Source organism: Halichoeres trimaculatus, unplaced genomic scaffold (genome assembly GCF_033239565.1).
Source record: "Halichoeres trimaculatus isolate MK-OKI-2021-1 unplaced genomic scaffold, fHalTri1.1 fHalTri1_scaffold_6, whole genome shotgun sequence".
NCBI lineage: Eukaryota > Metazoa > Chordata > Actinopteri > Labriformes > Labridae > Halichoeres > Halichoeres trimaculatus.
Window position 1 is genome coordinate 21,937,459 of NW_027437184.1, and position 21,524 is coordinate 21,958,982.

Genomic DNA, 21,524 nt, shown 5'->3' on the forward strand with positions numbered 1-21,524 from the left:
TTTACGTTGTATTTTATTATTTTTTTCTTGGAGGCACAGTGGGTGGCTTTATGCACAAGCAAGGAAATCTACAAGAGTTTTTCTTCTTCTTTTTTTTGGTTTGTACTGTAAGGACTCATTACGTTTCAGAGCTTCAGACAGTTTCTGTCTGTGGCTGCTTGACATCCTGCAGACACCTGCCCTGAATCTCTGCTGTGTTTTTGTGCCTCTTTCTCTCTTTTTTTTTTCTTTTCTTATTTTTTAAAAATCATTCTTTCTCTGTCGTATCAACCGGGAGTTGATACCACAGCTCTGCTTGTAACCACAGTAGTCTGATTATGTTTATTGATTTTAATATAAAAACAATAAAACCAATAGCACCCCAACATGACTCTTGATTGTTTAATGGGTCTATATGATTGTGCACACATGGTCCTGTTGAGCAGAAGATGTGTACTGTGGACTGGTTTATAAATAATGATTTTTTCCCCCTTGTAATTAGGAAAAATCAAAAAATTCATGTTACAGCCAGCACACCTTACGGTGGACAAAGGCTTACAGCAAGCCACAAATAATCCATAGGCATATCAAAAAACACTGAACAAGATTACAAAAGAGATTTATTAATAAGATATAATAACTAAGCACAACAATAACTGACCAAAACAACAAAATCCCCAAGCAGAGGCAGCAGGACAACAGTCCCCTAAGTCTCTCTTTGCCGAAAGTAGCAGTAAGCTTACACACAGCCATAACTCATAAAATTAAAAATAAGTCCTACCAGAAATTATTTATCTATTTATTTATTTATTTAATTTACCACCACAGAACCCACTTTTTACTGTGTTTTTCGCTTTTATACTCCATCCATCCAGTACCTGCACCGCTTATCCCATATTAAACACACGCCTTCTCTCACAGGCCTTCCGGCTTGCCGTACAAAAACAAGTATGGCGTCGGCTGTCGATGTCCACGTCCGAATTTGTGGACAAGAAATCATAAGATATGATCTGGAAATCAAAGCTCTTATCCAGGTAAGCTCTGGGCTGGATGGCATACGCTAAGATTTATTACTTTGTAGTATCTGTTTGGCTCTTGAGAAGTGTCCGTGAACGCATCATCTAAAGACCCTGAAAGTTGCTTAAGTATCGCAGCTGACCCAACGTTTGCTAACTTCAAACAAAACCCGTGAGACTAAAGAAGGAGAAGAAGAAGAAGGATTTATTTCCATGTATCACCTTTCTGGAACATTACCCCCTCATATCATAGAGCTGTCTGTTGGGATTTAAGATCTGGAAATCAAACGTTAAACTGAACGAACCACCGACACGAAACGTCACACTGAAAAGTTCGTCGTTTCACACCATAACTGATCTCTAAAGTTACAAATTAAGGAGCTGAATTTCTTTAAAATCAATTTTAAAACGATTATGAGTTACTGATATTTGTAAAACCCAAGCTGCGATTTTGCTGTACATGAGCCTTTTTGACCGAGGTGTTACGGAAAAAAGATTAATAGGTTTTCATTTGAGTTATTCATTTCATTTATAAAGATGAGGGTCTCCAAAGTTGTTAAAAAATGTTGTTTTATTTGCTTTACATTAGTTAATTTAACCTTTATTTGACAGTTTATTGAGTATCTGTGTTGTATTTTTTTTACAACATAACATTTTGTAACTTGTAAAATAATTTGAGAGAGAACTAAACTATAGAAATGATAATCTGTGTGTACAGCATCAAAAATTCAGCTATAAAGAAAAAATCTAAATACAGAGCCTTATAGAGTACTATAAGAATGAGTCATATTGTTTATCATTCATATTAAACTTAGTGTTTGTGTGTGTGTGTGTGTGTGTGTGTGTGTGTGTGTGTGTGTGTGTGTGTGTGTGTGTGTGTTTCGTATTGGTGTTTTTCATACCGGCAGGACATCAGGGATTGTCCTGGACCACATTCAGTACTCATGGAACTCAACTCCCAGGTGAAAGATAAATTCAACAAACTAAGACTCAGAATCCAGGTTCGTTCCTCACGTTAAACTTACTGCATCATATTTAACAGATTCTTTTGCTGGTAATCTAAATAGTTAAATTTGACGTGCTGTGATGTTGACAGGACCTGGAGCAAATGGCCAAAGAACAGGACAGAGAGATGGACAGACAGGCCATCCGGACAGAAACAGAAAGCCAGCGAAGGCAGATGTTGAGGTTTGTGGACAGACATTTGCAGACATGACAACAGCAGTCATATTCACTTCCCTTTTATAACAGCCAGCATTTCACCCCCTACAGTGTGTTAGACATCTTAATGTACATATTAAGAAACAACTTAAAAACTGAAAATATAAGTCTGTCATTTTTACTGACTTGTTAATATTGTGGTGTATTTATCTTGGGCAAAACAGTTTTGATCATCCTGAAAAACATAAGGTGCAGTGCATTCATTGCTTAAGCAAACGAGACACTAACCCAGGCAGTAGATTAGGAATGAAGAGGTTGAATGTCATATACATGATACAGGTTCAGATAGAAAAGTTTTGAAGTTAGTTTTTGTGCTTTTATTTCCATTTCTTTTCATGTTAATTCCAGTAACCAGACAGCGTGGAGGAAAGCTAACCTTGCCTGTAAACTAGCCATAGACAACATGGAGAAGGACGAGCTGCTACATGGACAAGAAAACACGAGCATCAGACAGAGGTTTGTTGATTCTGTTAATCCACCCAGTACCATGGAAAATGAACTCTTTGGGGTTTTTTTGCACACCGCATAATTTGCTTAAATTTCAGAGTTGGATGAAGTGCCATTCAGTTTAAAATTTTTAGCATTCTATTTTTGTAAAAAAAACAAAAACTGAAAATAATCTCCCTAAGTCACAGACTAACGTGGTCATTTTAGAGAAAAATACTTTGCAAGTTTCTTTTAAAGTCACTTTAAAGATGATTTATCCTGTATTTTTAAGTTCATCTGTTAAATTCCACAGAAAAGCAACAAAAGAAAGCCTCGTGGAAACCAGTAGCAACATCACAGAGAGTCTGATGTCCATCAGCAGAATGATGGCTGAACAGGTGAAGCAGAGCGAGGACACCATTGGCACGCTGGGTATAAAGAAAAAAACAAGCATCCTATATTTAATGTGTGTGTGTGCAAATGTTAGAATTCCTTTCTAACGCTCCTTTCTGATCTGCCTCCTCATCGTAGCCACCTCCTCCAGGACTGTGCTGGAAACCAATGAGGAATTTAAAAATATGACAGGAACCATTCACCTGGGAAGGAAACTGATCCTGAAATACAACCGACGGGAGCTGACAGACAAGCTGCTCATCTTCCTGGCTCTGGCTCTCTTCTTCGCCACAGTCCTCTACATCCTTAAGAAACGCCTCTTTCCTTTTATTTAGATGGTTCCTAAAAAGGGCATGCACCCTGACTTTAGGAGGAGCATTTTCTAGTTGTGTTACTCAGCAGAAACTTACCCTGGGGTATGAGGAGGAAGAGCAGGATTCATATGCAAGATGTGGGTTGGGTATGAAGGTTTTTGCTAAATTACTTGAAGGAAGAATTAATCACTTGGCGTTAAATGAGTGAAGCAGCAGAAACTGTTTTTTAAGCCTGGTCATACAGTGTTCACCATCGTGTCTAAATGCAAGAGTTTCCAGACATTTTGCTAATGACTGTGTTCAGGCTGGGCGAACAGCCTGCTGTCAGGCTCTTCAACGTTGCTTTAGTATCAGATTAAAGTACTTCAGAGCAATTTTGTTCAAAAGCAGTTACCTTCAAAATTAAAAGTGTCCGCTCTCTGGGGTAGCTGTATTTTGAAGGCATTTATGTTACTGCATAAAAAGTGTCAGCAAAAAAATAAGTACTTTAAAGCAATCTGAGCATTTATAACTAACCAGAGTCAAAGCTGCTGTGTGCAGTAACTCTCCTATTGTTTACAAGTTTGTCAGAATGCAATCTACGTGTGTATGCAGAGACGCAATTCAAAGAGTGTGTGTGTTAACTGGCTGCAGGTGGTTTTGGTGGAGCCGTGGTCACTATTGTTGAAGAGTGAACTTGTGCCTTTATTCATTTCAACCTGAAATACAAACAACTGATTCAGACATCTGATCGTTAAGTGATCCTGTGAATTCAGTCTATAATGTTGAGTCAGACACTCCATAAATATTAAAAATCTTTTCAAATGTCTGTTTGAATAAAACTGTTTTTAACAAATTGATGTATAATGTTTGCTGCACTTCCATTAATTCACCAGTAGATGTCAGGATACCCAATATTTTTTACCTGACCTCAGGCACAAACTTCTCTCCGTTAAATGGCATTTTCATAGTTTATTCAGTGTCAGTGAAGATACTGTCAAATGTGATTTTACATTCACTTAAATAAAAACTTAAAAACATGACCTGATATCCAGGGTTTTATGGTTGTTCAACAGAAACCTCAAAATACATATTTGTAACACTCTTTATAAATACAAAAACATTTAAATAGGTAGACTGCTGACTGAGCTGCACTTGTTATTCCCTGTAGTGTTGGTGTATCTATGCCCTGCGCTAGAATAATCTGCCACTGAGACCTACTGCGGTGTTGAAATGAGGTAGATAAATGGTTTTAATCCTTTTACAAGTGAAAAGAAAAGTATTATTAGAGCACAAACATCTAATTGGTTGAATAAGTTATGTTCTATGGCTTTCACCAGAAAATCTACACTACATCTAATACCTCTACTTACTTGGCTATTTCTACCACGAACCTAACAGTAGCAACTTCTCTTTCTCTGAGTGAGACTTCTCTGTCAGTTTATGATTCACCATCACTATCAGACATGATGAAACCAGTTTCTGTCGCGTTTTCGGTTCGACTCCTGTCCTCTTGTTCAGCTGCTGCTGTTGGCTGCTGCGAGAATCCTTGAGCAGTCAAAGGCACAGGCACAGTGGTGGTCAGTGGGCTGGCAGTGGAGTTCTGTGAAGCATCTGATTGGTTGACGGAGCAAGCGCTGCTGAAGCTGCTGCACAGAACCCCCCAGTGTTGCTCACACTGGCCACGGAGCTGCCGACCAACCCACGACTCGACCTCGTCTCCACACCCTAACAGGAAGTTCATCAACTCCACATATGGTCTGAGGAGAGAGAAAAAGAGACAACTTTTTAACTTTTTCCCATTCCTCAGATGATGTCTTTGTTTCCCAACCTCCTGAGATGTGATTGGCTTTCAAGAGGAGCCCACCCGTTAATTAGTCAGGTGAAAGAGTGGATTGTAGACAGTGACATGTAAGGATGTGCGTAAAACAAGCTATCCAACACGTTTAAACTGCATTCCTAAAACTTATCAAACCACCAAACCTTTTAGCTCCTTTACCTGATGACTTGCTTTAGTAAAGCTGTAGGACTCTCCCAGTTTGGTTTTATTCAATTAACAAGTAAGGGATAACACAGAGTTAAACAAAAACATCCGTTTATACTTTATCCCGAATATTACCCAGCTAAAGGGGAGTGGGACAAATTGACACTAAGTACTGCTCTAAACATGATCTTATTTGTTTCAAAATCAACTATGCAGCTGAAAAAATAGTAAATTTGTAACATTTTCACAACATTGATATTCTAATCAGCTAGCTTGTGGATCACATCAACAATAAACAATAAACTTTACATTTTTACTCATATTACTGTCTAAAATTGAGTTGTTGTTGTTTTTTTTTTTTTTTTTTTGGAGTTTTAGAAAATAACAGCAGCAGCACCATGCCTGTTTGTTTTCCTTGTCTCTCGCCTCCAAATAGGCTGGATATGATAATACATTTTATTTCAAGGTGCCTTTCAAGACACCCAAGGACGACATACAAAACACCCAAGGATGGCGTGCAAAACAGGGTTTAAAGTCACTTCAACAAAAGTTAAAAAAGAAAAATTTGTATCTGTAAAAGCTCAAAAGAAATTGATTTAATAGATTAGATGTATGCAGATGGAGTAGGCCAGTCGGAATAGATGGTTTTGAGGCGAAATTTGAAAATAATCAATGAGTCAATGTCACGGATGTCCGGTGGGAAGGAGTTCAAGAGACGGGGCGCAGAGGGACTGAAGGCTCTGGATCCCAGAGATGACTCGAGGGTTCACTCGGTGCGTCGCTCTTCGCACCTGGGCGTGTTTTTTACTAATACTCATGAGAAATAAAATTTTATTGCATTTTAAAAGGTTAACTGCATTATTATGACATACTATTTTTATATTAGTGGTTAATTTGGTCCCAAAAAATATTGTCAATAACTGTGGGACGATATATCATCCAGAAAAATTTGTTATCAGCCCAGGCCTACTTCATCATAACTTGTCCATGCGTTGTCTCCTCCCTCGGTGGGTCCTGTAACACTGCCAAAGCTCACACGGGGGATGTGGTTACAGTTGTTTTGTGTTTGTTTCCTTCAAATTGGTCTTTGTCTCTTTGGCTAAGCTCCTGAGTGCTTCATAAAAATCACCTTTTGGTGCATTTCTGCCTTTTTGATGGCTCAGATGAAGAGATACAGGAAATGTGGGGAGTAGAGAATGAGGGAAGAAGTCAGCAAATATCAGTGGAAAGGAGGCGAACCATCAACTGCTGCAACAAGGACTATACCTCTGTGCATTGCGTACACTCTGAAACCGCTAATCGCCAACAGTGCCTCAGCTTTTTCTACTCTGCCTTCACCATTAATGACTACACTGCTTTCCTCACTTCTTTATTAACCACCAATCAAACGTTTTGTTTTTTCTGGATAAAATGAAACATTATTGATACTCTCCATGTTGTTTACCACTGCTAATGGAAAGAAATGATTTTGCTATGTTCTCAACAGGAAAAGGTAAATGATAAACAGTAAGTTTAATGTGCCGTGTATGATTCTTTTACACTGATTGAACAACCATTGTTAAGAGTGTTTAACCAATCAGGATGAAGCATTTAACCCAGCAGGGTGAATAGTAAGAGGGTCAGCTAATAAAACTAACTACTGTGTTAAAAGCCGTTTAATTCAAAGTGGATTTATTGAACACTGAAGTGATATCAACAGATGCACCTTGAACAGTTTGTTCATTCACCTTCACTGTCTTTTTGTCACTGTGTGTGTATGAGAGCGTGTGTGTTTCTCTCTCACCCCGGGGGGAACATCAAGTTGAACTGGACCAGGCTTGCCATAGTGTCTGTGTGGTCCTGCACAGCGAGGCAGAGCTGGTGTTTGGAGTAGCACTCTCTTTGCAGTGAGAACACCATCTCCTTCACTGCAGAGCACCGGCGGCTCACACAGCTGAATCTCTGCCGCAGTCCCAGCGCCATGCACCGCAATGCATCCTTCACAAATGACTTGCCCTGGGAGGCGTAGAGGGACAAAAGGGATCAGTGGGACAGCCACCTGCATCAGTATTCTGGCTAACAGAGCTACTAAGGCTGTTATTTTACAGGTGTGATTTCTGACCTTGGTGTTACTTTCCATTAACGTCCACTTAGGTCTCTTACACTTTACAGACACATTTTCATGTATCTTTGCATATTTGCCTTGACTTTGCACATGAATGCATGTAAATCAGATATAACCAGAATATAAATTTGTAGTTCACCTCTAAACAGAGACATGTTCCTCCATTAGTAATGATACTTATGTTTTAATAACATACCATTTGTTACTGTGGAGCTGCATTATAATTATCTCTGGTCAGGGATCCTCACTGAACTACATCCAGTGTTGCTGTTCATACAGGAAAAACTCTGGATCTGCATCACTCTCCAATGCACTTCTATTCTAGTAGAGAAGACAGGATGTTCCCTCTCTAATTTCACTTCCCCCCTCAGTTTATTCTGTAACCAGTGCCACCATGCATAAATATACAGTGATTCTTATACAAGAGACATTCTTTTCAAATGACTGTAATGACTGAAGGGATTAAATGAAGTAAAAACGTGTACATATACATATGCCCTGTCTAAGCCGGCTCTTATTTACCGTTGGATGTGATTTCAATCCATGTAAGTTAGAGCAAATGGGACCTCATGGGAAACATGCTAGCCTACTTCTGAAGTGTTTTTGTGAGGGTGAGTTAAGGTCACACAGTATATTTCCTCCCACCTGTGAGTTATAGCGCCCAGCGTTGTGCAGCAAAGTGAGGCAGATGTGGTGCAGCCCTTGGATTTCACAGGAATTGTTGTTGAAACATTGAAACGTCCCACAGCCGACATCTCCTGAACTCGCCAGGCAACTCTGAATATCAGCTAAGAGACAACAGAGAAGAAAAGAGTGAGATCAAAAACTTCAAAATTATACAATCAAACTTTGTAACACAAGAGAGACTGGTGTTGTGCTGAATATTAGCAAAGCTATGATTTGACTACTGGCTGTTTCACTTGCTGGAAGTACAATGACATGACCTCAAGCGTTATATTGCTTTTATAAGAGATGCATATACTACCAAACATCCAGTACTCTGTATGTGTATTAGTTTTGCTCCATCCACATAACTTGTTACACAACTTCACTGGACTCAACTTTTGCCAAGTAACACAAATCTGATATGTAGTACATATATCTGTGTTTTCCAATTTATTATAACACCAGTGAAATAAAAGAGTCTGTTAAAAGTTGCTTTTGCATCCTGAGAGTTTCTCAGTCATCAGCTGGGTCAGTCATGTACACCTACATAGAGGTGCTTGGAACACCTGAGGCGTAGTGACACATTTAAAAGCTACAAGTACCAGTGGAGGAGGAGGGAATGTGCTTGGAGAGGATCGAGCTGCTGAAGCTGCGCATTGAATTACAGCCATCTACTACTAATGGGATTTCTGGCTCTTTCAGGGAGCCAGATCATTTTGCTTGACTCAGCAATGGGAGCTTTGTATTTGAGTGTCAAATATTTTTTTTTCTTCTCAAATTGATTCAAAATCCCCGAAATGACATGAAAACAGGACTACTGGTGGAAAACAACAAAACAAGAAAACAAAACAAAACCTTACACTGCCTATCCCAAATGTTTTCATGTTAAGACATTTCTTAAATGAGGTTGTTGTATGTGATATTAATACGATTTTGCTACTTTTTGTTCCTTCAAAGACAACATGAATGGCTAAAAAATGATTCAAACGGTTCCGACGGGAAAAGTGAAGGAGCCGGCTGAATGGAGCGAATCGTTCAGGAACGACACATCACATCGGCACAGGAGGAGATCAGACGGCAGGCTCGGTCCGGGACTCACGTGGGAGGTCTTTTGATGGACCATAGTCTAAACTTTTACTGAATGGTATGTAAACTCAAAAAGTCAGCTTATTCAAGGTCAAACTCCTTAGAAATACCGTATCAATTTGTAAAGCACTTTTCGAAGATCAACTTGAAGAAAGCAAGAAATTGAACGCTTTCTCTGTTGGCGGTTGAAAATAAGATAAAATAGAATTCAAATTAAAGAGAACCGAAAGGTAAAGCCAACACAGTTAAGGTCAAACTTTCAGGAATCCTCTTTGTAGAGTAAACACGAGCTTCTAATTTTATAATAACTAATAAGGGCTAAAACCTGACAGGGGTCACCAGCATGCGCTCACAGACAGCCCAACATGTTTCCAATGTATGTGGATGCTCTGAGCCACACTGAGAGTGGATATTTTAGTCAGCAACCCACGTCCTCCAGGAGCTCACCTGCGCTCTGCAGAGAAAGACGTTTTTTGGCATGGCCAACTTGCTTCTCCTGGACATCATGTAGATCCATAGCAAACACCTGTTGACTTCCCAGCAGCAGCAAAAACACAGCGGACAAAGTCACCGGCATGTTCAGGCTCAAACGACGTTCAGTGTGGAGCTACTCTGAGTATTTTGTAGGTTACAGAAGCAGCAGCTAAAGCTATTGGAGGAAGACGAGAGGAGTTCACACTTTCACAGGTAGACTGCGCACGGAGGCTGAAATATAAAGCTGCCACAGACCTGCGCGTTCACGACGCCCGGAGGGTCGCCTCCGCCAATCACAGCGCAGCATCGTGAGCGCGCGCAAAACCGGAGCCAAAAGTTTATCATTAATGAAAATAAAGGAGCGGCAGCATTTCTGTTTTTCTTTGTATTTCAGTAATGATTAGGAAAGGTGAATGCTGAATGAGGCACAGGAAGTGTTTTTTTTTTTTTTTTTTTTTTATTACCCAGAAAGAAAATTCTGGATCATAGAATAAAGTGCTCTTAAAAGGTCCTTCCTGCTCCTCAGCAGCCTTGCGGGGGTACGTGAAGTTCAACCACCCAAGACATGCACACTCAATTAACCCCCAGCTGAGCTCTGTGTGTGTGTGTGTGTGTGTGTGTGTGTGTGTGTGTGTGTGTGTGTGTGTGTGTGTGTGTGTGTGTGTGTGTGTGTGTGTGTAAGAGAGAGAGAGAGTACTAGCAGCTGCCTTCTTGGCAGGAAGACGTGCAGCAGGAATCGTATCAGAAGCAACCCCATTAAAAGAGGGAACAGTCTGTGTGGAGAGTTGGCTTTGCAATCAAGCAAAAATAATTCAACAGGATGTACGGTGAAAGTTTCAAACGGTGTAAAACATTCGAAAACTCTCTCTGACTATTCTAATTATCTTCGTTTTATATTTCAGAGGGGATTTGACCATCCCAGTTCAGCCTCTTGTAACAAACAAAACCAGATGCCTACTAACCCATGAACTATTGGGTTATTTTGATTAATTATCTTAATTATAACAAAAACAATCCCATATAATAACCAGCACAAGCATTATGATTCCTCCTCTTGTGACCATGAAGGTCTCCAAATTTTAGACACCACCACAGAGGAAGCTAAGAAACATTTAGATCCAAATCTGTAATTAATCTCTAATTCATCTATACAACAAAATTTTTGAGCTTTTTTGGTTCTTAAAGTCACTTTAGAACAAAGACTCAGGTTAAAATGTGGAATTTTTAAGTAATTGTTCCTTGGTGATATAAAACTTGATGATTTACGTGCACCAATGAAAAGTGCTTGGGTAGTATGATGTTTTTCTCACAATCTCACAACCATTCTCTAAATCTTTTAATTTCTTTTGTAGCTTAACTTGAATAAAACTGAGGAAAGGAATAGGTAAGGGGCACCTGAAGTATCAATTAAGCCGCCGAAACTTGATGCTGTAAAATACTTTCCCTATGTTTCTATAGGTTAATCATTTAAACAGAGACTAGTTCTTTTATACTAATTTCCTGCGAAGAAAATGCTCTCTGTAAATAAAATGTTCTCTTTGTTTCCAAAAACAGTCTTGAACATGCTGTTGTTCTCAAAAGGAATTCAGGCTTTGTTTTCTTCAGCTTGACATGTTCAGATCTTACCGTGTAGTTGTTGTGGATTTATATTTTGTCTTGCAACAGCCCTGACCTTTGACCCCTGGGGATTGGCCCCAATCATGTGACATCATAACATCAGTAGGTCACATAAACACCTCATAGCTCTCCTCAGATCTATCAATTCTGTATCCAAGAGACCTTCAAAGACAGGGTAGAGATGTGTGTGCATGTTTTGGGTTTGTGTTGTAATGGGAGGTCAGGGGTGTATTTATGTGTGTGTCCATGCAGGGGCCCAGCTGGGGAAGACTCTCTTACAGGGGCAAATGTTTGGACTTTTTGTTGGAGGACTTTTTCCCCCTGACCTTCTCCGTTTGTTCTCTGTCTCATCCTGCTTCAAAACATCCCACAGCTTCCCTCATACAACCCCTGATGACCACCCACACAACGACCCCTCACCTCAACACACAGCATGCACACACTCACATGCTCGAAACAGCACACAATGCACGTAGACACCAATACGAACACAGTAAACACGCAGGGCCCTCTTGTACTCTGTCGCTCACATGACTTTGTAGTAAACATGTCTGCCTGTGTGTGTCAATTGGAACACATATGGATCGCAATCCCCAGTATCTCTTTTGCTATATGCGGGGGAAGCGTGGTCATGATCAGACGTCAGTCTGTCATTATAAACAGTCTATATCAGGTGTTTCTGGGTTTATCTGTTACTTGTTTTTCCTTGCTGGTTCAGAACATAACAGGACAGAAAACTTAAATACACTTAAACGACATTCATGTGACTTAACACGTTTTATTCTTCACTTCACACAAACTCTGTTTGCTGAATCTTACAGGCTTTTCCTTTAACTTTAAAAAAATATATTCATGTGAAACAGTGCATGTGCCTTTGTACTAACACTGCTAGATGTGGGATATTAGATATTTTTTTTTCTCCATCATGGATTAGTGAATTTTTTTAAGCAAAGAATTTAAAAGTGAGATCAAGCGGTTAGAGTCACCAGGACTTTTTTTTTGTAAAAAGATGCGTTTATGTGAAATGAGGATTTTGTTACCCAACAAGTTTATTTTTTCCCCCTGTATTTTTCAGTGGAACTGCTACGGAGCAAAACAGATGGGCAACATAAAGCTGTACATGTTCACAGTGCACTTGAATTCAGAAAAGTACTAAGTAGTTTTTCAAAATATTTTTTTAGTTTTTCAAATCTATCAAAAAGAAATTAAGCATTAAGTAAATTATCATTAGGTATTTTATGAAAAGATAAATAAAAATAGATTCTTAAAATAATCTACTTGCTTTACATTCAGAATTTATTAAGTAACTATGACTTGACAAACTAGAAACAGCAAAACTGACAAGCAACAGCAACAGAATAACAGATCCTCACGTTAACATATTTGTGTTAACGTGAGGATCACTCTCCTGCTGAAAACAAGTGCTTAAATCAATAAAATTACGCAATCTGTTACACACACACACACACACACACACACACACACACACACACACACACACACACACACACACACACACACACACACACACACACACACACTCAGAAATCACAAGCAAAACTGAAGAAATGCTAAGCAGATCTTGTGAATTTAGTGTATGATTTTTGGAGATGGACCAACTGTTATTTAAGGTTCTCCTTTAATATCATTATGTATAGCTTTGAGTAAGCCAGTCAGGCTTTGTTTGAAGTCTCTGTAGTTGACCCTGCATTTGGCTTAAAACAACTACCCCACCTGCTGGTTTTAAGGCATCATTGTAATATCCTGATCATTTTTAATGCTGAGACAGAGAAAGTAAACTACCTTCATATCTGTCGAGACAAATAAATGATAATGTGACTCAAATCTTTTCTCAGTCTTATTCCAAACTTCAGTATTTCTTCCTGAATAAAGGTAAAAAAGTACAAATGGCTATGATGAAAAAAAGAAGACAGAATAGTTGATTATTGATGCAGTTTGTGTTTAGTAAAGCAGATAGGGTCCACAGTCAAAACTTCATATGATACGTGCACTGAAAGGAATCCCTACATGTATTAATGAAAAACCAGTCATATCTAAAAAAAACAAAACAAAAAAAACCTGCGGACACCAAATTTGTACATTTAATCTTTATCTAATTCACCTTACTGAAAACACACTCATGAATCTGATTCAGTTTTTCTGAGACCAACATGTTAGATGACATGTCATCAGTAGAAAATGTTTTTATACTGAGTGATAATTGTGTTCTACAAACTACAAAATCTTTCAAAACATTCGTAAGATATCACAAAAAAAGAACCTCAATCAAAAAAAGTTTTTAAAAAATCTAAATTTGCTCTGTTCTTTCTAAAGGACAGAGCAGTGCAGTGCAGCAACAGTTTGCAACTTTGAATTGTCCAACATCTCCAGCAGTAGTCTCCTTAAGCACACAAGGGCTATAAAACAACAAAAGTTGAAGACTTCTCCTTACTGCAGTCTGTTAAACGGAGGTAGCAGAAAAAAAAACTCATTTTCTTTCTTTTCCTCTCTGGCTCTGCATCTTCAAAAGAAATGTAGACCAGCGAGTGAACCTGCAGCAGGACAAAAAACATACATACTCTGGTTGAATTTCTACAAATCACTTCAGGACATACGTCATATATGTACGTACAAATATGTCATCTTAATAAAACTGTATCATTGTACTGCACTTGAACATAACATCTGCTGTCAGTTTTTTTACAAACCTCAGGGGGTTTTGGGACCAGGAGCAGAAGGGACCTCCAGTGAATCTGTCTGTTCAGGTGGTGCAGGGTTAGAGCTCGCTGAGTTTTCCTCCCTCTTTTCCCCTGACAGGAAGTCGTGAATTGCAGTTTCTATATGTGGTCTGAAAGTGTGGTTCATCTTGGGGTCGACCACCTGAGTGATGATCCTGTCCACACCTGACTCAAGCATCCCTGACCTGAAAAAGAGCAACGTATAAACTCACAAATATGAAAGAAAGGCTGAATAAATTAGAGGAAGAATACTGAAAGGGGGACACAAAAAGAAATGCTGTAATATAACTTCATGGAAAATGAAATAAACTCAAATGAAGAAATTGAGATGGAGTTTCTTCTGTGGTTTAGTTATGGTCTGTAGCAAAGCTTTTCTTTCTAATAAGAATACAGTAAATTTGCCAAAATTAAGACCCTCGTTTTTCAGTCGCTGCATAGTTACAATCGTCTTCTTGTAAATTATGTCTGAGGTGAGACTCACTGCACGACACTTTGCCTCAGTCCGTTCCTCATCTGGTTCTTGTTGATGGACGGGTTCCAGTCTTGTGTGCTCAGCTGCGACGTGACAAAGTTGTCCACCTTCTGCCGCAGGTTCTGGTAGGCAGGCTGGAAGTGACAGTGACAACAATGTCAACTCTGGAGCACAATAGCTCAAGAAACACAACTGTGGATATAACAAAATTGAACTAACAGTAGCTCAAAACTTGTGTTTGTTTATTTAGGCCGACACTGATGTGTGGCTTGATAATGTGACTGCAGTAGATGAGTGAAATGCATGACAGATGTTTAGAGTGTAGGTTTCGCTTATAATACCTTTGTATCAACGTCGGCGAGGCAGTCTCGGCGGAACTCGTCAAAAAGTCCCCTGTTTTTCAGATGCTCCACAATCATACTGATGAGCTGCGGATCTCCCGCAGGAAGGTTGGCCGGAACACTTACGTTACCACTACCTTCCGCCATGTTGAACCACAGTAAATGATAAATAAGCTACTCACCTGTAAGATATATGAAAAACATGTGCCATACAATAAGAGCTTGCCAGCTAGCTGAGCATTTCTTGCTTGTTTATGGTTTTCCTACAAGGTATAGGGCTGACTTGTTTTATTCACTTTTACTGTGAGTTGATACGTCGTACAGGACCACAATTTTGAAAACTAACAAGGGGGAGACGCTGTGTCACGAATCAAGCGCTTCTCTAAACCCCCGACGCAAGCGCAGTTGAGACCAGACACCGGAAGTACTTGTTTAATTACCATCGCACACTGTGCGGGATAAACGTCTGTAGGCAGCGGTACATTTCAATTTCAACGTAAATATATATTAAATAACCACCAAAACTCGCCAAAGTAAGTTTTGTCGCTATCCCTTCAGATTGAAGGGGCTTGTTGACAGATTAGCATTTTTTTCTCGTTTGTTTAGATTAATGTTGTAAAGGTAACGCTAACTCCAGTTAGCATTATAAGCTTACAAATGCACGGACTTAATGTGCAGTTACATGTCGGAACAGGCTTTTGGTGTTTTATCACGTATCCAAATTATCTCAAGGTCAGTTAGTTTTCCAAAGTTGTATTGAAACAGTCTGTATTTCTTAATATATCCCGCTTACATTGAATCAAGCTGTCACTTCTTGCTGGTCATAGAGTGATGAATCAAAGCATCTGGAGTATCGTTTTCATGAATTACGGAGCGGTGACTTTCCCACTGGCTGCGTAGAGTCGGTTACGATCGGCACTGACTGCGACCACTCAGTCCTAAAACAGTGGAATAATCGGTCCAAAATACGAAGTTTATAGTTTATTGAACATCTTTTGACCAAGATAAAATAAATGTAAATGGTGTTTATTATCTTGATTCAAGTAAAGATGCTAATTTCATATATCTCTTACAAAATCTGTGAGACTTTAACTTAATTTACCATCTTCATTACTTTTGATGAGTAGTAATCTATTAATCCTAAACATATCAGGTGTTACTGATAGTGTATATTGCAGTAGTCTGGACAAGATATGAGATACGAAGCAACACTAGTGAAAGACACGTGTTGGGCTGATGAATAATAACGCTTATTTGGCATTCTGTAGTGTAGCTAAGTGCTGATACATAAATAAAGATTTCCCTTTGTTGTTGTAGATGAGTGGTGGACCTGATGCCAACAAAGAGTTTATGGAGCAGCTGCGGATGCAGGAGCTTTATGGCCAAAGAAATGCAGATGGCTCAGACCCCTTCACCTACACGGACCCAGAGGATGGGACTGTGTATGACTGGGACCATGAAAAGAAGGCCTGGTTCCCTAAGGTAAAACCAATTCTGCAGTTTTCTGTCTCAAACATCACATTTGTCTTTAAAAGTTTCTCAGTCCTGCAGGCTTCAGAAATTTCTAGCTTTTGTATTGGTGCTGCATTTAAAGCAGCATGTTATTAAGCTGCATTTAAACGTGTTATTATTATTTCAATTTTGACCATTGGTGGTTATGGGTTATCGCTGTTGTGCTTGTCTGTACCCTTTGAAGTGCTTTCTATTTCAACTGAATCCAAGCACTCTCTTCATAGAAAAAAATGTATCAGTTTGTTGCATGTTAGCATGTTATGTTAGGACATGTAGGGCTTCTACAAGATGGGGTGCCATGGATGTGTGCCTGTATCTATGTTAATGTTAAAGCAAGTTTGTTTTGTTGATCTAGATAACAGAGGACTTTATCGCAGCTTACCAGGCCAACTATGGCTTCACTGAGGAAGGAGCTCCAAGTGCAGATAATGCTGCAGTGAGTGGCACCGTCCAAGCACCGAAAGAGACAGACAGTAGGCCTTCAGAAAAGGAGAAACCAGGAGATGCCACCCAGAAACCCAACCAGACTGAGACCTCAGCTAAAGATCCCAAACAGAAAGGAGAGAAGAGGAAAGCCGAGCCAGGTAAAGCAGCAACCAAAAACTTGAGAAGAAGAAGAAATCAGTGCAATAACTCTGTAGAATGAGCAACAGGCAGTGATGCACAAATATTTAGACATTCCCTCCAATCTAGATTAATGGTTGCTTGTATGTGTCGAAAAAATAACTTCTTGTTCATTACTTTTTTCTTTCTTCTTTCTTTTTGTCACTGTAGGATGGTTTGATATCGATGACAATAAAAACACAAATGTCTATGTATCAGGTGGGTACCACTAACATATGCACCATATTTACATATATGATAAAGCAGACAGCTGTCCCATGAGTAGCTAACCCTTCATCTTTTCTTATTTTGTCTCTCTTCTTTTCTTTTTTTTTTGTTTGTTTTCCTCAGGTCTGCCTCCTGACATCAGCACAGATGAGTTTGCCGAGCTGATGTCCAAGTGTGGCATTGTGATGCGGGACCCCATCACTGAGGAGTACAAAGTCAAGCTCTATAAGGACAAAGAAGGGAATCTAAAGGGAGATGGTCTCTGCTGCTATCTCAAGGTTTTTCTGCTTTTTTCTTGCAGCATAACCCATAATCTATACTTTCAATATCTTGGTATTTATGAGCTCTTGTATATTGTACTCAGCCCATTAGCCCTGACAACAGCTGTGAATTTATCTGTGAACATTTATCTGTGTTAAACCTTGAATGACATCGTACAGGCTATATTAGCAAAGTAACTGTATACGTGTGTGTGTTTGTGCGTCTGCAGAAAGAGTCTGTTGCGTTGGCTCTGCGTCTGATTGATGAGTCAGAGGTCAGAGGTTACAGACTGCATGTGGAAGCAGCACGGTTTGAGCTGAAGGGCCAGTACGATGCCAGCAAGAAGAAAAAGAAGAACAAAGATTACAGGAAGAAGATGCAGCAGCAACAGAAGTAAGCTTCCTTTTCTTTGTTTGCCACTGTGTTTGGGGCACTTTTTTAAAATGGTGCAATGGATTAAGAGGAAAGAAGTGATTGATTTTCTTTAGTTAAAAAAAAACATTTGATTACTGATTGTTCCTGTTCTTGTTTGTTTGTCTTTAAAGACAGTTGGACTGGAGGCCAGAGAAACAAGGAGAAGTGAGGAAGAGGCATGAAAAAGTTGTCATCATCAGAAATATGTTCCATCCCAGTGACTTTGAGGTACAGAGACACAAGTACACGCTCTCCAACAAATCCTGTCCATCAATTGATGAACTGATCAACTCATGTCAAATTTTTGATTGTGTTTGATGTCTTAGGAAGATCCACTTGAATTAAATGAGTATCGAGAGGATCTGCGTTCAGAATGTGAGAAGTTTGGGGAGGTTAAGAAGGTGATCCTCTTCGATGTGAGTACGATGCCTTAAGTGCTGCTTCAGAGACAACATAGAATGGTGGCTGTTTGACATCAGGGGCGTTGATGATGAGCTGATATGTGTTTCTGTTGGTGTTGCAGAGACACCCAGATGGCGTGGCATCAGTTGCTTTTAAGGAGCCAGAGCAAGCAGATGCCTGCATTCAGTCATTCAATGGTCGCTGGTTTGGAGGGCGGCAGCTGTCAGCTCAGCTTTGGGATGGACAGACGGACTACCAGGTAAATCACATGCTAAATTAAAAATAATATAGGACCCAGCTAAGGGCTTGTATATGTCTGTCTCCCATTTCTGAATAATATCGAGGGGGTCAGAGATGATTTATGTAGTAGTGTACAATAAAAACACAGAAAGGCACAGTAAGTCTTGGATGGTTTGAATATTATAAGAACAGGAAAATATAACCAGGGGGTCAAAATTGTGGTCAAATCAATGAGAAAGTGAGAACTGATCAGATCTGAACACATTTTCCCGTAAGACATCATCCTAAACCTCTTGCAGGGTTTTAAACTTGCCAGCAGTTTGTCTTTTCAGCTTTTTACTTAATATTTGAATTAAATTCTGACTTTCTGTGTAATAAATGGTTCAATAGTGTTCTAAAAAATTGCTGTTTTCATGTAACTTCAAGCCTTTATTTCTAAAATTTTGAGAGACATGTTTAAAGATTAATGAAAATATGTCTGATGATCACATGGGATTTGGTACTTTTACAGGTACTGACCAAATTCTTTCAAAAGTACCGGGTACCGATTCATGTAAAATCAAAAGGTACCATGTTTAAGTACCTAAATGTATCCTTGTGACTAGGAGGGAGTGGGAGAGTAGTTGATTTTCCACACTGAACATGAATACAGCATAAACACAAAAAAGTACTGAAAATTGGTACCGTTGAGTACAGATACTGATTGCCAGGTACCAAGCATCGGTACCGCATCATTTTAAATGCATAAGGTACCCATTCCAACACATAACCAGTATTTTCTTTAGCAGTGTAATTTAACTGCCTCTTGTACCAATGGATGAAGTCAGAACTGAATCCTATTCTTTCCCCAGGTTGAAGAGACTTCAAGAGAGCGGGAGGAGCGACTGAAAGGTTGGGCGTCTTTCCTAGAAGGAGGCAGGAAAGACCAGCAGGACAAGCCAACAGAGGGCAGCACCACAACAGAACCCACAGAGCCGTCCAGCACCACAGAGCCCAAACAGCACCCCAACACAGAGCCACAGACACTACAAGAAAAGGAAGCAGACTCTACAGACAGCAGCCTGGCTGGGAGTGATGAGGAGGAAACTTAGGCATGGAAGTGCAGGTTTAGCCCAAATGGCAACCAATAAGGACGGGTCTGCTCAAACGTGAACTGTGGCAGAGTGACAGGAGGAGGCAATATGGACAGTTTGAGCTGTTTTGTAATGTAGAAAATAAATGATAATTTTGTGTACCCTGTTCTCAACATTTTAGTTGTCATTGTAACTAGACTTTCACCTAAACAGCTGGTTATGCAATGCTTCCTTTAATTCCAGTGGCAGTATGTTTACCATGTACTGTGCTGACAACTGTACAAAACCATCAAATTACAAACTTAAAAAAGATTAATACAAACTCAAATTTCCTTTTTTGCTAAAGGAGCTGTAGTTTCTTAGACGTAACTTAAAACTTTCACGACAGAGTTGTGTGAAACTGTTGACACCAGGTTTTTAAAGTTTGCTAACTTTACCATCTACTTGTAAGATGTCACCTGGGAGTTTTAGAAAAATCCCATGAAGTGTTGTAAAATCTTATTAACAGGATGGTTCATTGAGTAACTTTGTCCACTGTTGCTAAAACATTGATCTTTTCACAGGACAGACGACATTCACAAATCTTTTCTAGATTTCTGAAATGTTAGCCAGGATCACGTGATGAAAAACAGACTCACAGTTGGACATCTTTTTTAACATTAAGTGCTATCTGCTTTATGGGGAGATTCACTGGCACATATAAAGTAGTGATGACTTGAGAGGCAGCTCTAAATCCTTGTTGAGTATATAATATCTAAAAATAAAAGAAGAACAGCTCTCAGAGGTCCTTCACTGTAATATCCTGACATTTTACAGTTGAAGGAAACCCAGGAGGTACTGTATCATATTTTATTCATTAAAGGAGCATTAAGGAGTGTGCTTCCAGTGTATCTTGTTCCTGACATGGACAGATGAGAACGTAGGTGCTCTATAGATGCTTCACTGCAAACTGCAAAGTATTTAAATCCAGACAATTTATTACAAATGGAGCAATTATGTTCAGAATCAGATTTATAGTTGCTCTTATACACAATGATGTAAGAATATTGGGATATGTAGGAGAAGGGGAGATATAAAAACTAATTACATTTAAAATTGCAAAAAAAAGGGATTAATGAGTTTGACGCTCACCAAAAATGATGGACAGAAAAATGAAAAGAAAATCTGCGGCAGGCTGAGACCCAAAAGGCTAAAGCATCAGTGACTTCAGAGCTTGGTGGGATGAGCTGGTGGATTTTTGGCAGAGGGAATACAGCCGCCAAGCTGAAAGCTCTGCAACAGGACTGTGAGAGGACAATAAACTAAATCATCCTGAAAAAAGACGAGGAGGGAAAAAGCAAGAGCAGAAGGAAAGGAAAGGAGGAAATTAAGAATATGATTGAAATGAACGAGCAGGAGGAAGAAGAGAATAAAACGAGGAAAGAGAAAAGCAACAGAGAAAAGAAAGTGAAGACATAAAAAGGGACAGCAAAGATTTCATGTTCTAAAGAAAGTCAGTCCTTGTACTTCAATACATCTATTTGATAGGAATTAGTGCCCTCCAGAGATAAAATACCCACACAGTTTTTTTTTGTGGTTACACCTTTCAAACACTCAGGGTCAGGAGAAATCTGAGCTTTTTTAAAGAACCCAATGGACCTTGTTAAAACTAGACTGATGTAACTACCATAAGATCTTCAATTTTTACTGTACGAGCCCTGTGTGCAGTGTCTGCAGTTTCCCTGCCTCACCACTGGAGAGCACTGTTGTGATGCTGTTGGGAAATCTTAATCTCACGCAGTGGAAAACAGATCTCTGTCTTTAAAGGACATTTATTACTCATATAGCTGAAAAGACACAGACTTAATATGATTTACAGATAGTGGTGGGCAGATAGAAAGCATCAAGATAAATTCTTTTCCATATCACACATTCTGTATTCTGTATTAATGTCTTAAAGGGGCCAAGCCACATGATGGATACTCTCTATACTTACTTCAAT

General features: G+C 39.4%; 3 protein-coding genes across 3 annotated transcripts; 2 read left to right on the plus strand and 1 right to left on the minus strand.

Annotated features, from left to right (window-relative positions):
• The first annotated feature begins 881 nt into the window (after nucleotides 1-881).
• On the plus strand, nucleotides 882-3,991 carry bnip1b (BCL2 interacting protein 1b). Its single transcript, XM_074672059.1, has 6 exons — nucleotides 882-1,013; nucleotides 1,904-1,996; nucleotides 2,092-2,183; nucleotides 2,565-2,672; nucleotides 2,956-3,074; nucleotides 3,174-3,991. The coding sequence occupies exons 1-6, from the start codon at nucleotides 930-932 to the stop codon at nucleotides 3,368-3,370; spliced, it is 693 nt and encodes a 230-aa protein (XP_074528160.1). The 5' UTR covers nucleotides 882-929; the 3' UTR covers nucleotides 3,371-3,991.
• A 292-nt stretch (nucleotides 3,992-4,283) lies between these two features.
• LOC141791806 (uncharacterized) lies at nucleotides 4,284-15,150 on the minus strand. The gene is made up of 7 exons (XM_074672459.1): nucleotides 14,811-15,150; nucleotides 14,479-14,603; nucleotides 13,972-14,182; nucleotides 9,616-9,775; nucleotides 8,062-8,204; nucleotides 7,096-7,307; nucleotides 4,284-5,088 (listed from the first exon to the last, which is right to left on the minus strand). Exons 1-7 carry the CDS (start codon nucleotides 14,955-14,957, stop codon nucleotides 4,770-4,772), a joined length of 1,317 nt encoding a protein of 438 aa, XP_074528560.1. The 5' UTR covers nucleotides 14,958-15,150; the 3' UTR covers nucleotides 4,284-4,769.
• A 74-nt stretch (nucleotides 15,151-15,224) lies between these two features.
• htatsf1 (HIV-1 Tat specific factor 1) lies at nucleotides 15,225-20,417 on the plus strand. Its single transcript, XM_074672058.1, has 10 exons — nucleotides 15,225-15,343; nucleotides 16,128-16,292; nucleotides 16,678-16,906; nucleotides 17,097-17,144; nucleotides 17,277-17,431; nucleotides 17,644-17,807; nucleotides 17,960-18,056; nucleotides 18,155-18,244; nucleotides 18,352-18,489; nucleotides 19,322-20,417. Exons 2-10 carry the CDS (start codon nucleotides 16,128-16,130, stop codon nucleotides 19,559-19,561), a joined length of 1,326 nt encoding a protein of 441 aa, XP_074528159.1. The 5' UTR covers nucleotides 15,225-15,343; the 3' UTR covers nucleotides 19,562-20,417.
• The last annotated feature ends 1,107 nt before the right edge of the window (nucleotides 20,418-21,524 follow it).

What these genes read in the sequence shown, in the direction of transcription:
- htatsf1 (XM_074672058.1), top strand. Translation starts at nt 16,128, where the DNA reads ATGAGTGGTGGACCTGATGCCAACAAAGAGTTTATGGAGCAGCTGCGG. An exon ending in GTCTCTGCTGCTATCTCAAG is followed by an intron (nt 17,432 to 17,643) that starts GTTTTTCTGCTT and finishes GTGCGTCTGCAG; the next exon opens with AAAGAGTCTGTTGCGTTGGC. An exon ending in ATGGACAGACGGACTACCAG is followed by an intron (nt 18,490 to 19,321) that starts GTAAATCACATG and finishes TTCTTTCCCCAG; the next exon opens with GTTGAAGAGACTTCAAGAGA.
- LOC141791806 (XM_074672459.1), bottom strand. Translation starts at nt 14,957, where the DNA reads ATGGCGGAAGGTAGTGGTAACGTAAGTGTTCCGGCCAACCTTCCTGCG. An exon ending in CTGAGGCAAAGTGTCGTGCA is followed by an intron (nt 14,183 to 14,478) that starts GTGAGTCTCACC and finishes GCTCTTTTTCAG; the next exon opens with GTCAGGGATGCTTGAGTCAG. An exon ending in CTGGGCGCTATAACTCACAG is followed by an intron (nt 7,308 to 8,061) that starts GTGGGAGGAAAT and finishes TACGCCTCCCAG; the next exon opens with GGCAAGTCATTTGTGAAGGA.
- bnip1b (XM_074672059.1), top strand. Translation starts at nt 930, where the DNA reads ATGGCGTCGGCTGTCGATGTCCACGTCCGAATTTGTGGACAAGAAATC. An exon ending in AACTAAGACTCAGAATCCAG is followed by an intron (nt 1,997 to 2,091) that starts GTTCGTTCCTCA and finishes TGATGTTGACAG; the next exon opens with GACCTGGAGCAAATGGCCAA. An exon ending in AACACGAGCATCAGACAGAG is followed by an intron (nt 2,673 to 2,955) that starts GTTTGTTGATTC and finishes TAAATTCCACAG; the next exon opens with AAAAGCAACAAAAGAAAGCC.